The 13,556-nt window shown below is 36.4% G+C and overlaps 1 protein-coding gene across 2 annotated transcripts in view; it reads right to left on the bottom strand.

Moving 5' to 3' along the window:
* Nucleotides 1-6,767: 6,767 nt before the first annotated feature.
* DNAJC10 (DnaJ heat shock protein family (Hsp40) member C10) overlaps nt 6,768-13,556 on the bottom strand; it is a 59,735-nt gene continuing 52,946 nt past the window's right edge. For both annotated transcript variants that reach the window (XM_082658633.1, XM_082658634.1), the window contains exons 22-24: nt 10,432-10,551; nt 8,530-8,634; nt 6,768-7,392 (exon numbers count right to left, since the gene is read on the bottom strand). In XM_082658633.1, the coding sequence (XP_082514759.1) occupies nt 7,381-7,392; nt 8,530-8,634; nt 10,432-10,551 (237 nt within the window). In that variant the 3' untranslated portion in view covers nt 6,768-7,380. The remainder of the gene's footprint in view (nt 7,393-8,529; nt 8,635-10,431; nt 10,552-13,556) is intronic.

The raw sequence follows: 13,556 nt of genomic DNA on the forward strand, positions 1-13,556 counted from the left end.
TTTTTGATTTCCCTTTTGATTTCTTCTTTGACCCATTTGCTGTTCAGGAGCATATTGTTTAATCTCTGCATATCTGAAAATTTTCCAGTCTTCCTTTTATAATTGTGTTCTAGTTTCACACCATTGTGGTCAGAGGATATGCTTGATATGATTTCAAACTTCTTAAATTAAGACTTGTTTTGTGGCCTAACATATGATCTATCCTGAATAATGTTCCATGTACATTTGAAAAGAATGTGTATTTTTCTGCTTTTGGATGAAATGTTCTGTAAATGTCTGTTAAGTCCATCTGGCCAAATGTGTTGTTTAAAAGTCCAATGATTCCTATTGATCTTCTGTCTGGAAGATCTATCCATTGATAAAAGTGGGATATTGAAGTCCTTTACTATTATTGTATTGCTGTCAATTTTTCCCTTTAAATCTGTTAATAATTACTCTATATATTTAGGTACTCCTATGTTGGGTGCATAAATATTTACAAATGTTACATTTTCTTGTTGGACTGACATCATTATTATATAATGATCTTCTCTGTCACTATTACTTGCTTTGTGCTAAAGTCTATTTTCTCTGGTATGAGTACGGCTATCCCAGCTTTCTTTCGGTTTCCATCTGCATGAAATCTTTTCCTATCCCTTCACTTTGAGACTATCTGTGTCCTTAAAGCTGGAGTGAGTCTCTTGTCAGTAGCATACAGTTGGGTTTTTTTTTTTAATTTTTTTATCCATCCAGCCATTCTATGTGTTTTGATTGGAGATTAAATTCATTTACATTTAGATTATAGGTTGGTGAGGCCTTACTAATACCATCTCTTAATTGTTTTCTGGCTATTTTGTAGTTCCTTTGTTCTTCTTTTCAGTTGCCTTCATCTGTGAATTGATGATGATCTGTAATGATATGCTTTGATTCTCTTCTCTTTATCTCTTGTGACTCTACTGTAGGTTTTTGCTTTATGGTTACTATGAGACTTACATAGATAATCTTTTATATATAAGTCTGTTTTATGCTATAACAATTTAACTTCAGTAACCTACAAAAACTCTACCCTTTTACTTCCCCCTCTTATATGTTTGATGTTACAATTTACATCTGTTTTTCTTGTGTATCCATTAAGAAATTATTGTAATTCATTATTTTTGTTACTTGTGTTTTAACCTTTGAAACTAGATTTGTAAGTGATTAACTCACCAGCATTAGAGTATTCTGAATCTAATTATATATTTACCTCTACCAGTGAGATTTATATTTTCGTATGTTTTCCTGTTACTAACTAGTGTCATTTCAGTTCAGCTTAAAGAATCCCCTTTAACATTTGTTGTAAGCCATGTCTAGTGGTGATGAAGTCTTTCAGCTTTTGCTTTTCTGGAAAACTCTTCTTCAATTCTGAAGGACAGCTTTGCCAGGTAGACTATTCTTAGTTGGCAGTTTTTTGTTTCTTTCAGCATGTTGAATACACCATGCTACTCCCTCCTGGCCTGCAAAGTTTCTGCTAAAAAAATCTGCTTATAGTCTTATGGGGGTTCCCTTGTATGAAACAATTTTTTTTTTTTTCTTGCTGCTTTAAAGATTCTGTCTTTTGGGCTTCCCTGGTAGCACAGTGGTTGAGAGTCCGCCTGCCAACGCAGGGGACATGGGTTCGTGCCCCGGTGCGGGAAGATCCTACATGCTGCGGAGTGGTTGGGCCCGTGAGCCATGGCTGCTGAGCCTGCGCATCCAGAGCCTGTGCTCCGCAATGGGAGAGGCCACAGCAGTGAGACACCCCCGTACTGCAAAAAAAAAAAAAAGATTCTGTCTTTTGCAATTTAGTTATAACTTGTCTTAGTGTGGGTCTCTTTAGATCATCATATTTAGAACTCTGAGCTTCCTGGATCTGGGTGTCTGTGTCTTTTCCCAGGTTAGGGAAGCTTACAGCCATTATTTCTTCAAATTTTTCTGCCCTTTCTGGGACCCCTGTAATGCAAATACTGGGTTGCTTGATGGTGTCCTATAAGCTATCTTTACTCTTTTTCATTCTTTCGCTTTTCACTGCTCTGATTGGATGAATTCCACTGTTTTGTCTTTGACTTCACTGATCCTTTTTCTACTTCATTTAGTTTACTGTTGGCCCCTCTAATGAATTTTTCAGTTGTTATTGTATTCTTCAGCTCTGTAATTTTTACTTGCTACATTCTTATATTTTCTGCATTGAAATTCTCACTTTGTTCATGCATCATTCTCCTTACCTCAGTGAGCATCTTTATGACTATATTTTGAAACTTTATTAGATAAATCACTACCTCCATTTCATTAAGGTCTTTTTCTGAGGTTTTATCTAGTTCTTGTTTGGAACACAGTCCTCTGTTTCTTCATTTTCCTTGACTCTGTGTTGGTTTCTATGCATTAGGTAAAACCAGCTCTCCCAGTTTTGAAGGTCTTGTGTAGATGAACCTTATCATTTAACCATGCCCTAGCTCTTGGCTATCACATCTTTGTGATCTTCCAAGCAGACTTCTTTGTTCTTAGTGGCTCTCAGTAGTGGAGAGTGTACCAAGACCTGTCAGTGTCCCAAAGGGGATAGATCTCAGTCCCACACTTAGATGCAGGCTGATTGGAAACTATTCTCAGGCAGCAGCTTTTAAAGTATGCAAATACACCTCCTGAGGATGACTGGGAGATGGCATTTCTGTCTGCTCTCTTTGCACTGAGGCTTGTGGGGAACTGCTTCTTTGCTACAGTCCTATGGGATCCACAAGCATTGCTGGCCACCAGAACCATGTGTTCAAGGGATGTCCCCTGGGTGGCAGCCATAATAGCTGGGGTGCCAGATGTTTGCACAAACTCCTTCTCTGGAGGTGCTGGTGATCTGGTGTGAGGCACACAAAGATGGTGCCTGCCAGCCTCCATGGTCTCTGTAGAGAGTAGTAATGTAGTGAGTCCCTAGGAGTGTGTTAAAGTAGAAGACTGCTGTTCAGGCTAAAGCATTTAAGATAAGCAAATAGGCCTGTTCCATGTAACGACTGGGCAGTTTCAGTATGTTCCCTCTGTGCTAGGCCTTGGGGGATTAGCCATGGTGATTCCATACAATCCTGTTAAGGAACTGCTTCTCAGATTGCACTAGCCTTGTGGGTCTCAGGGAGGCATGCCCTGCTGGCTTTCAAAGCTACATGCTTTGGGGGCCCATCTCTTGGGTCCAAGTCTTAAAAGTTGGAGCACCAGCTGTGGGGTCTGAACCTTTTGATCCTCAGGGAGAAACGGGTAGTCTTGAGTTCCCTCTTGGTCATGTCATTGTGCCAGGTGGGGTTTATGGTGAGATAGTGTCTCAGCCTCTCCTACCCACTCCAGTGTGGGTTTTTTCTCATTCACCTGATGTGTAAGAGTTGCTCAGCTAGATTCTAGATTTCTTTCAGAGGGAATTGTTCTGTATACAGCCGTATATTCAATTTGTCCATGGGAGGAGGTGAGTTTGGGAGTCATCTTGTACTGGAACCTATTGATTATTTTTTAAAAAATATTTTACCTCCTCAAGATGTTTGGAATAGCAGTAGTTTAATGAAGAATTGTCTATCACTTGTTAGACCAGAGGGCAGACTGATGAAGAGCACATTTCTGGGTTTCCCTCTTTCCTACTGTGTCTGGTCATGAGGACCAATCTCAGGTACTGTTAAGTGTATGGTTTGTCTCAGGAGCCCTTGATGGACCAAGTTTCTCCACATGCTGGGACCCTTCTATTGGACTTATCTTTTCTACTGATCTATTTTACTTACCCACTTTTGAATCTTAAGCAAACCCTAATTTAGAGCAGCACAGACCTTTTCGCATGATTACTAATTTTCAGGCTACTAAATAATTCACTCAAGTGACAAGATAATGCAATCGAGTGGTCAAGATACCACATTCCTGGATTTAATATTGATATGGGACAGTTTGGCATCAGCCTCTATCTGTTATTCTGGTTAGTTTCCGCTCACAAAATACATCCAGCTGCTAACAAGGGGACTGAGTGACAGTACAGTTGACCCTTGAACAATGTGTGGGTTAGGGTTGCCAACCCCCAGCACAGTCGAAAACTCACGTGTAACTTTAGAGTTGGCCCTATGTATCTGAAATTCTGCATCCATGGATTCAACCAGCCACGGATCATGTAGTACTGTAGAACCTATTCATTGAAAAAAAATCTTCATGTAAGTGGAATTGCACAGTTCAAACCTGTGGGTCATTTGTACAAGAACCTAAATGCAAATCTAGTGTTAAATATAAAAAAAAAAAGACTCAAGCCAGTAAATCACTAACGTTTTTATATATGATCAGTAATACATTTATACTTAGCTTGGTGGTTGACCTAAATTTTCTTATTACTCTTACTAAAAACAAGATTATTCACCAGAAGAATTTGGGTACATTTATTTATTTTATTTTTGGCTGTGCAGCATGGCTTGTGGGGTCTTAGTTCCCTGACCAGGGATTGACCCTGGGCCACAGTAGTGAAAACACCTGGTCCTAACCACAGGCCCACCAGGGAATTCCCGTTGGGTACATTTAAAGTTTTGGTTTATATAAAGTGGTATACTACCAGAAAGGTTATTTCCTTCTCATATTCAGAATCAATTTTATCCTGCAAGTATCACTACAGAAAATTTTAAATGCATTTTAAACTTTGTACTATTTCTTAAACAGTCATGATGGACTGAATATGAGACATTTGAGTTTGTTGGTAGACCGAAGAAATTAGACTATTATAGAAAAATTGTTTAAATGGCTTAGAAACACTACCCCTCTTCATTAAAAACTTTCTTATATAAGTATCTTTGTAAACTGTGTCCCATAGGAAACAACATAGTAATGCTTTTCTAATAACTGTACTCTTCAAAGAAAATTCCTGCTTTGAATACTGTTAGAAAACAAGGACAAAGTTAAAGAAAACTTTTAAAATATTAAAGTAGTTATAGTTATTTTGAAATAGTTATTTTAAAATCTTAATCATATCCTTAAAATGAAAAAGATATGAAAGACATTAAATAAAATTTGGGAAACTAGAGCAGGCAAGCATCATTAATGCCCCAAACGCACATTCCCAACAGTTTCACATAACCACATTAAACATCTAATTTTCAAGTCTCGCTGCCTGATAGAATGCACTCTGGTCTGCGAGAAATGGTGCTATGTTACCTGAGGCTAGCTTCACACAAAAATGGTGTTGCTGAGAAAAATGCCATGTTTTACCTGGCACTCTAGAAGTGCTCTACTGCACTAATGTGGCCGTTAGAACCTTTAATCCTGTCAGCATGTCAATGAGACTGACATAATTGCAGAAAATTCTGATGCATGTTACTTTTATGCTACGTGTTACTTAACATGTCTCCCAGGTAGTCCTGGCTTTTGAGCTGATTCTACAGGCACATACCTAGGCCCAGTTACAGGATACATAATATTTACTATTTCATTTACTGCCTAAGATATTTCTCAACCAGTAAGTTTGGCATTCTATTTATAGGTAATAGTACAGGTATCTATAAGCTTGTTTATGGGTCCCATGTCAGAATTGTGAATTTACAGACACTAGGGAGACAGGGACTAAGCGCTGGGTTTAGTTTACTTTTGCACACTTCTGTGTCCAGCATAGTGGTACTCTCATAATTGGTACAAGTTCAGTAAATATTTACCAAAACTTCTTTAGGCATTCCATTTTGGAATTCTTGTAGAAACAAACCAATTTTGAAAATGTTCTAGGCTTTGAAAATTTAAAATTTAATAAATTTGCCATTACTGATCATAAGTAAAACAGGTGGTATAAAATTAAGGTTAGAAGTGGTGACTCTTCTGTATGTGCCCACATGTGTAAAGTAGAATTTAAGATAAGAAGTTAAAAGATACACAAGAAACAATATGGGTGAGAATATGAAGAATAGGGTTAGACTTGAAAATGAAAAAAAATCGATTACTTTTTGGATAAATTGCAGTTATAAATTAACCTTTATGAGGAAATTTTGGGGAATGGGATAAAAACAAAACAAAACAAACAAAAAACCAAAATTCTCCCAACATAATAAAGCATGATTCAAATAGGTTTTTGGGAACACTTAAGTTTTGAAAAAAATCTGTTGACCTCTTTTGATCAATTGGGATTTTACCATTCCATACATTCTGAATTATAACTAAATAACTACATGTTACAATGTTTTGTTAATGTGCAAGGAAAAGAAATTTGGATTCCTTGAGCCTGAACAATTAAGAAACTAAAAGATCCCATCCTTAAATTTTTATCCTTGATTTTCTTACAAAATTAACTTCAGTTGTTAGGCCAATATTTATCTGAAAATGGCAGCCTCCAACAGTAAATAATTGGAATAAACACAGCATCATTACGAGCTTTAGGAAAACAAATCTACAAAGTTAATTTTTCCTTCTTGAATAATAAACATTGGACAAGAGTGAACAACCAAAACCATGAAGGAAAAAAGGCAAATGTAAATAAAGGATATGCATCAAAACCAAGTCCAGAAATCAAAAACAGATATTAGAAAGATGCTTCAGAAATCAGTAACCATCACAGGGAAAACATTATGAAAGCAATTCAGAAAATAAATGAACACATATCTTTAAAATATAGAAATATTTGGGGTACTCTACAATGCCCAGTTAATTGCTATAAATATTTTTTCCCCTCAGGTATATGTGGATACTATAGAAATCAATAGGATTTGTTTACTTTCTGTTATAAAATATTTTTCTCATATGTGAAAAATTAAAACCAATTCTTCAACCTTTAGAAAAGAAAATGAATCTCTTCACTATAATACAGCATGAAAATAGGGTATCTGTTTATTTTCCCACATTTTGAGTATGTTTTTTAAATGAAATACATGGTCAGATAATCAATTTCAGAGATATTTTTTAGGAGAACAGGTGACTGAAAACAAAGTTCTCTTTTCAGGCCAGCCACAAAACTTGAATTGATAAAGTACACGTTGTATAACTTAGCATGTACATAGATCATAGAGCAGGCTCATGTTTGAGCCAGCCAGCCTAAACATCTTTCTGTGGGTCAGGTCAGCAATCTGTGGCCCATGGGCTGAATGTGGCTTGTGGCCTATTTGTGTACAGCCTTGAGGCTAAGAATGGTTTTTACATTTTTTAAAGGGTTGTAAACAAAATAAAAACAGAATATGTGACAAAGAACCATCTATGGTCTACAAAGCCTAAAGTATTTACGATCTGGCCCTTTAGGGAAAAAGTCTGCAGACCCTTCATTTATATTAATGTTGTACAGAATTCAAGCAGTGCAATTACAAGTCCAAGATAATGTTCATTTAGTCCCATCCAGAACATGGTAACATTCTGAAAAGGTAGCTTCTGATGTCATCTGTCAATTTCTTTTCAATTTTTTCTTCATTTTCAGCATCATTAAAGTTCATCCTACAATAATAATGTAAAAGTGATTGAATTCCTTTCTCTTTCAACATCTAATGTTAAAAAGAAGTTAAAAATAATAAACTGACCTAAGTTTTACCTTTTCAAAAATAATTACTCAATATTCTTATTTAATAGATCAGATGAAGTATACTTCACCTGTTGTAACAATGGAAAAAGGGTATCTCACAATTCTCACCTGCCCATGGCAGATAGATAATACCAATTATAACTTTACCACACTTTCAAAGTCATATTTTGATGTGCTCTATAACTTAATTTCAGTTAGCATATTCTACTTTATGACTAATGTTTTCGATTTCAAATGTTTCACTTGAGATAAGTCACAATTTTAAAAATAAAACATCTTGAGAAAACGAACATAGCCAAAATATCAGAAAAACATTTTTGTTCACTGAAACAAAAAAAATAAAGTTTCATAACTATCTCTTTTCTATCTTTTAGGTTTGGATAAAACATAATTCTTGAGGTAGCTTGTAAAGCTTCCTATACCAGGGTCTGTAGTTCTAACATGGATATAAAGCTAGACATCTCTAGCCCTCTTCAGAGGCTGTGCTGTTCTTTCGTCTTTTCACCTTATAGGGAAAGAATCCAAGAAACCTCACATGTGACTGTATTAAATTCCATTCAGAAAGCACTCTAGCATTTGTAAACTCTCTGGTCTGTTTCTAAATATGTCCCAGAATGATACTGATTTAAAAAAGGAAAACATGAATAGCCCTCTGAAGAATAGCAGGAAAGAGGCTGCAATGCTTCTTGATAAATAATTCAAGGGTGGGGGGCAAGATGAATACAGGTTTTAATACATCCTGACTATACCAAGAACAAAAGAAAACTTGCTCTCCAAAGTGTTATGAGGCTCAAATCAATGCTTTTACATTTGAACAAATTTTAATAATTTATGACCATAGTCACTATTTTTCTGTTAAATGGTTTTACTTGTCCCAATTTCTAAGCATTTAAGTGTCCAGAGGCTAAATTTGTCATATTTTCCAAAGAAGAAATTTCTAACTACTTATTAATTTTTGAAGCTTCATTTTACTGTTTATTGATACATATACTATATATTAAGAATAAATTCAAATACTGTTTGCCAGAGTCAGCTCTAGATTTAGTCCTTACCTTATTTCTCTTTCCATGATTTTGGAGGTTTTCCAATTTTTCATATATTAAGGTAGTAATCTCTTTTGCATCTCTGGAATCTATTTCCTCTCCCCAAGTATTTCTCTACAATTGAAAACATTCTTCTTATAAGCTTTTAAGTATCTAATCAAAACATGACATTTCCATCTAAGAAACTTGATTAACTATTCCTTAAAGTTCCAAGTGTTTAAAACTTCAATTTCTTCAAGGAAATGCTGCTGCAAAAGCAGTTAACCAATAATTTACCTGAAATAAATACTAACAATACTTTTATGGAAACATGTAAATTAATACCTTGATTAAAATGCATTGCTAACTCCAAATGCCTCAAAACATCTAAATTGTTTAAGATGTCCCCAGAGGACTCAAAACATTCTAATCTAAAGTCACTGGCATAGACAAAACCTTGACCAACTACAACAGTGCAAAGCAATGTATATTTCCTGGTTCTCATCTGCCCACAGCAGGAAGGTGGCTAAAAAGCAGGGGAGAAGACAGGTCAATACATCCAGGCCCGCTTATTTTGGATCTGGAGCCACCTGTTTCCTTCTTCCTGGTGGGAACTCCAAACTGTACGCTAGGATTTTGTTTCTGTGTATAGCTGCTCACCTGGTTTGAATTTCTCACTTCAATCACCATTCTGCTTTGGCCTTCTCTGCTGGACTTCTGGATTCTACCCCTGCCTTTCTGTTTGGACAGGGATATTTTGGGTTCTAATCTTATCCTCTGGACACACGGTAACATCATGTTTTCAAACAGCTCCCTGTATGGCCTGGTTAATTCTGTGACTGCTCATTATACTGATACTTCCCTAACATCATTCTACCTGAATAAGACGCCTATATATGTCACCTAATTCTCAAGTGTTCTGAGAATTGGGAAGCTAGTGATTCCAAAGGAATTAAGATTCAGGCTCTGGTATAAAGCTCCTTTACTATCACTGAGTTCTGCTTACCCCAGACTGTTCTTAAGACAGAGGTAGCTTCCTCATAAACCAAAATCCTTCACTGAAAAATCTAGATGTCTGACAAATCTACATTTCTGAAATTCATCATCTTATTTCTTTAGCTCTATTTCAAAATGTATTATAATCACAAGTAAATAACACAAGCTCTTAATCTGATATTCTTAAAAAGTATCCATTACAACATTTGAAATTATTCATTTCAATGTTTTACAAGAAAACATGAATGCATGGCAGATATTTATTTTTATCACAGTTCTATTGTCAAAAATGTCTTATTTTACTTGGGAAGACAGCAAAGGTCATGAGTCCTAGCAATTATACTGGCTGAAAGATATACGCTTTTGTATCAATGACCATAGAGACCCACTGGTAAATGCCAAATTTTCTTGTTAAAAAAAAAAAAAGCATATTGTCAGTGGCCCAAAAAAGAAATTATGAATGAACCATGGAACCCTAACTTTTATTTTATAGTCTAAACCATTAATAAGTATTCCTCAAGATAAATGCTCAGGTACTAAAGCTATTTTGTAAGTATTATGACAGTATTCTCTTAATTTTCTCTTTCTTTCCTAGAAAAACTAATTATAAAGATAATATATGTTAATTCTATAAAAGTAGGAAATACAAAACTTCACAGAAAATAATTACCTTGAATTATACCACCCACAGAAAACTACTATTAGTATTTTGGTGTGTCTATTTAGTAGTTCCCCGTTCAGGAGTATAAAAATTTTAAGGCAATGGAGATCATATCAACTGTGAGGCAGAAAAATCTTTTAAAATCACTTGGTGTGTATGTGAAAAGAAGCTTGTTTCAGTGACATGCAGTGAAATTAAAAATGACAAAGGGAAAGAAACTAGAAAAAAGCGTTACCTGCTAAAGGAAAGGCACACAGAAGAAGGCATGTACATACCTTTGCCCTTTCATAGGGATAAAATTTAACAGTTGGATAGGCTCTGATACCAGCTTTCTGGCAGGTTTGAGCATAAGCTTGACAGTCTACTTTTCCAGCTTTCACTTTTCCTTTAATCATCTAAAAAGAGAAAAATATGCTTTGCTATTCTCTTTGGCATATACTATTCTGGCAACCACAAAGCAATATGATACTAAAAATTTTAAATATATATAAATCTAAGGATTTGTTACTTAAAAAAAAAGTAGTTTTAATCATTTCCATTCAAACAAGATTGCTTCCAAATTTTTACTAGCTCTGAACTCTTATTTACCTAGCACAGCCCCGCCAACAGCAAATAAACTCTCCTTTGCCTTATCAAGAAAATTGAGAAGCTTTATCCTGAACTACTTCTTCGCCTCCCTCCTGTTACCCACAATGTGTCTGTCACACCACAAACATCTCAGATTCTGTCCTCCACCTCCCTCAGATCTCTGGTCTCATCTGCTGAGGCAGCACTCTTCCTCCTGTGGAAGGCTGACTATGTCTACATTCTCTGGTCCCTCTCTCTCGGAGCTCTTTCTCACTCTGCAGTATATACACATATGACCAAAAAGAATTCCTTCCTTAATTGCACTGGTTCCTCTAGTTACCACCTGCTTCTTTCTTTCTCTTTTTGAGCAGTTTATTCTTTGACCACTTCCTCATCATCTACTTATTATCAACACATTTTAGCTAGCTTCTGTTCTTACTGCTCCCTTCACTGAAACCACGAGAAGTTCACCAATGACTTCTATTTGGCCAAACTGAATGGACAATTTTCAGTCGTCTTAATGGGTATCTGTCACTACTGACCACACCTTTCTTTCCTGTTTTCTTTCCTGGCTTATCACTATTCTCTTGGCTACTCTACTCCTCTGGCTATTCTTCCTCATTTCTAGCATGGGGACCTCCTCCTACACACGCCCCTCAAATTAAAAAGTCCAATCACAGATCCATCTCTCATCAACAATTTTTTTCACTGTGAAAAATCTCCCAGGGAGATTTTATATACCTATATGCTGCTGAACCCTATTATTCCCCCTTGATTTCAGTCAACTATGTACTGGCCTGTTTCACTTAAATAAGCACCTTAAACATAACATTTCTAAAATGAATCCTTTCACATTAACCCACTACTCCTTCTGTCCAACTAGTCACTCAGTTCAGGCCAGAAACTAGGGCCATCCTAGACTCCTTTTCCTACTGTACTTATCACAGACAAATACTAAATTCTAGTCATTCTTATATCTCTCTCACACTTGTTCCATTCTTTCTATCACCACAGCCATAATCCTGTTTCAGGTTATCACCTCTCACTTCAGGACAATTAAAATATCTTTGCTACCTCTAATTTTGTCCCCAAGGCTGGGGTACTCAACAGGTAGACTAACTTGTGCTACGGCACCAGCAAAAATGCATGCAGAAGCATGTATGCGCGTGCGTGCGCGCGCACACACACACACACACTCTCATAGTGAAGGTCAGAAAAATCCAGTTGACTTGTACTTTAGGTTACAGAAGGACACCATATTGTTTTTGGTGCTCTGATCTTTCTCTGATCTTGATGGCTCATGTTCAGTCCATTCAATGTGATCCTTCTAGAATATAAAATGGATCCTGACATATCCAACAGTTCTCTTCCAATGCTTATATAGAATACATTCTGAACAGTATGAGAACAGTGAGGAAGAGTGTACAATGTGAGTAGTGTAGGCAAGCAGACCAAGCCATCTCCTTCTTGCCTATTTAAGAGCCTCAGTTTTTGCCACTCCCCTTCTGTCTTTATCTTGTGGTAATCCTGGACCAACAGTGGAGAAGCCTTAACATGCTCCACTGTCTTGTGTCCCTGTATCTTTGCAAATTCTGTCTTCTCTGTTTAGAGTACTCTCTAGCCAACCCTTTCAAAGTGCCACACTCCTAGTTATGTTGTAATTCTCATCTCAAATACTAACTTTTCTGTCCTCCTGGCATGACTCTGACCTTCTTCTTCCCATACTTTTGTTTCACTCTAATTTCGCTATAGTAATGATCCTCTTGATTTATATATATTAATTTGCATTTTATATCCCCACTAGACTAAAATCTTGTTAAAGACATGGAATTTTTGTCTTTCCATTTTTTTAGCCCTAATATTTGGCATAATGCTACTTGGTGCTTAGGATTTGCTGAATGACCTTTTTAATAATTTTCTGCTATATGCAAGATGTTGCTGCATTACAAAATATATAATTAAGTTTTTAAGGGATAAGGGAATAAAACATTTTTGTTAGACTTATTGGAGAAAAAGGAAGCATAAGAGGAAAAGAAGATATAAGTAGAAAAAAATGAATAACCTCTTACTTCAAAGACCAGTCAATAACTAAAACAATGTTTTACGGTTCCATAGGGCTTTTGAAATGCTTTTGCTAAAAAATGCCCCTGGCTTGGAATGTTCAGGTTTTGTTTTAGACTGGTGGAACTGGTACTGACTTTCTCATTCTAATGAATATTTCATAGCCAAAGGCAAAGTTCCTTGAGTATAGAGGTGAGGAAGCTATCAGTCTGGATGAGGCCACTAACTGGACTGTTATGACAGAAACACCAAAACAGACTGCATTTAGTTTAATTTTATAAGCGTTTACTGAGTTAAGACAGAGGGGATATACAGATAGATAAGACACGTATCTTGCCCTCACAAAGCTCATAGTTTTATAGAGGAGAAAGATATCTTAATATATAGTTAACACGCATTGTATAAGCACACTGATGGAGTACCTGATATCCAGGTGACACTGCTTAAGTGGGAAGGTTAGAGAATACATAATGCCATTGGAGCTGGGTTTTGTACGATAGGGAGAAAAAAAATCTAGATGACCAAGGCAAGGAAAAGGCATTTTAGAGAGGAAACAGCATGTACATAAGGGTACTTGTTCAGAGAACCCGGAGTACTTTGTAGTGCCTGGAGTGTAAGGTGTGAGGTCAGGGAGAGAGATAAAGCTGAAGAGGTCAGAAGGGTCACATCAGAGATTTGTAGTCAAGGATGCAGGTCAAGTAATGTGGTTAACAGGAAGCCAGAGAAGGCGATATTTCAGAAAGATCATCAGGGTGGAACTGAAGAAGGTAGA

The sequence above is a fragment of the Grampus griseus genome, assembly GCF_964374135.1.
Source record: "Grampus griseus genome assembly, chromosome: 7".
NCBI lineage: Eukaryota > Metazoa > Chordata > Mammalia > Artiodactyla > Delphinidae > Grampus > Grampus griseus.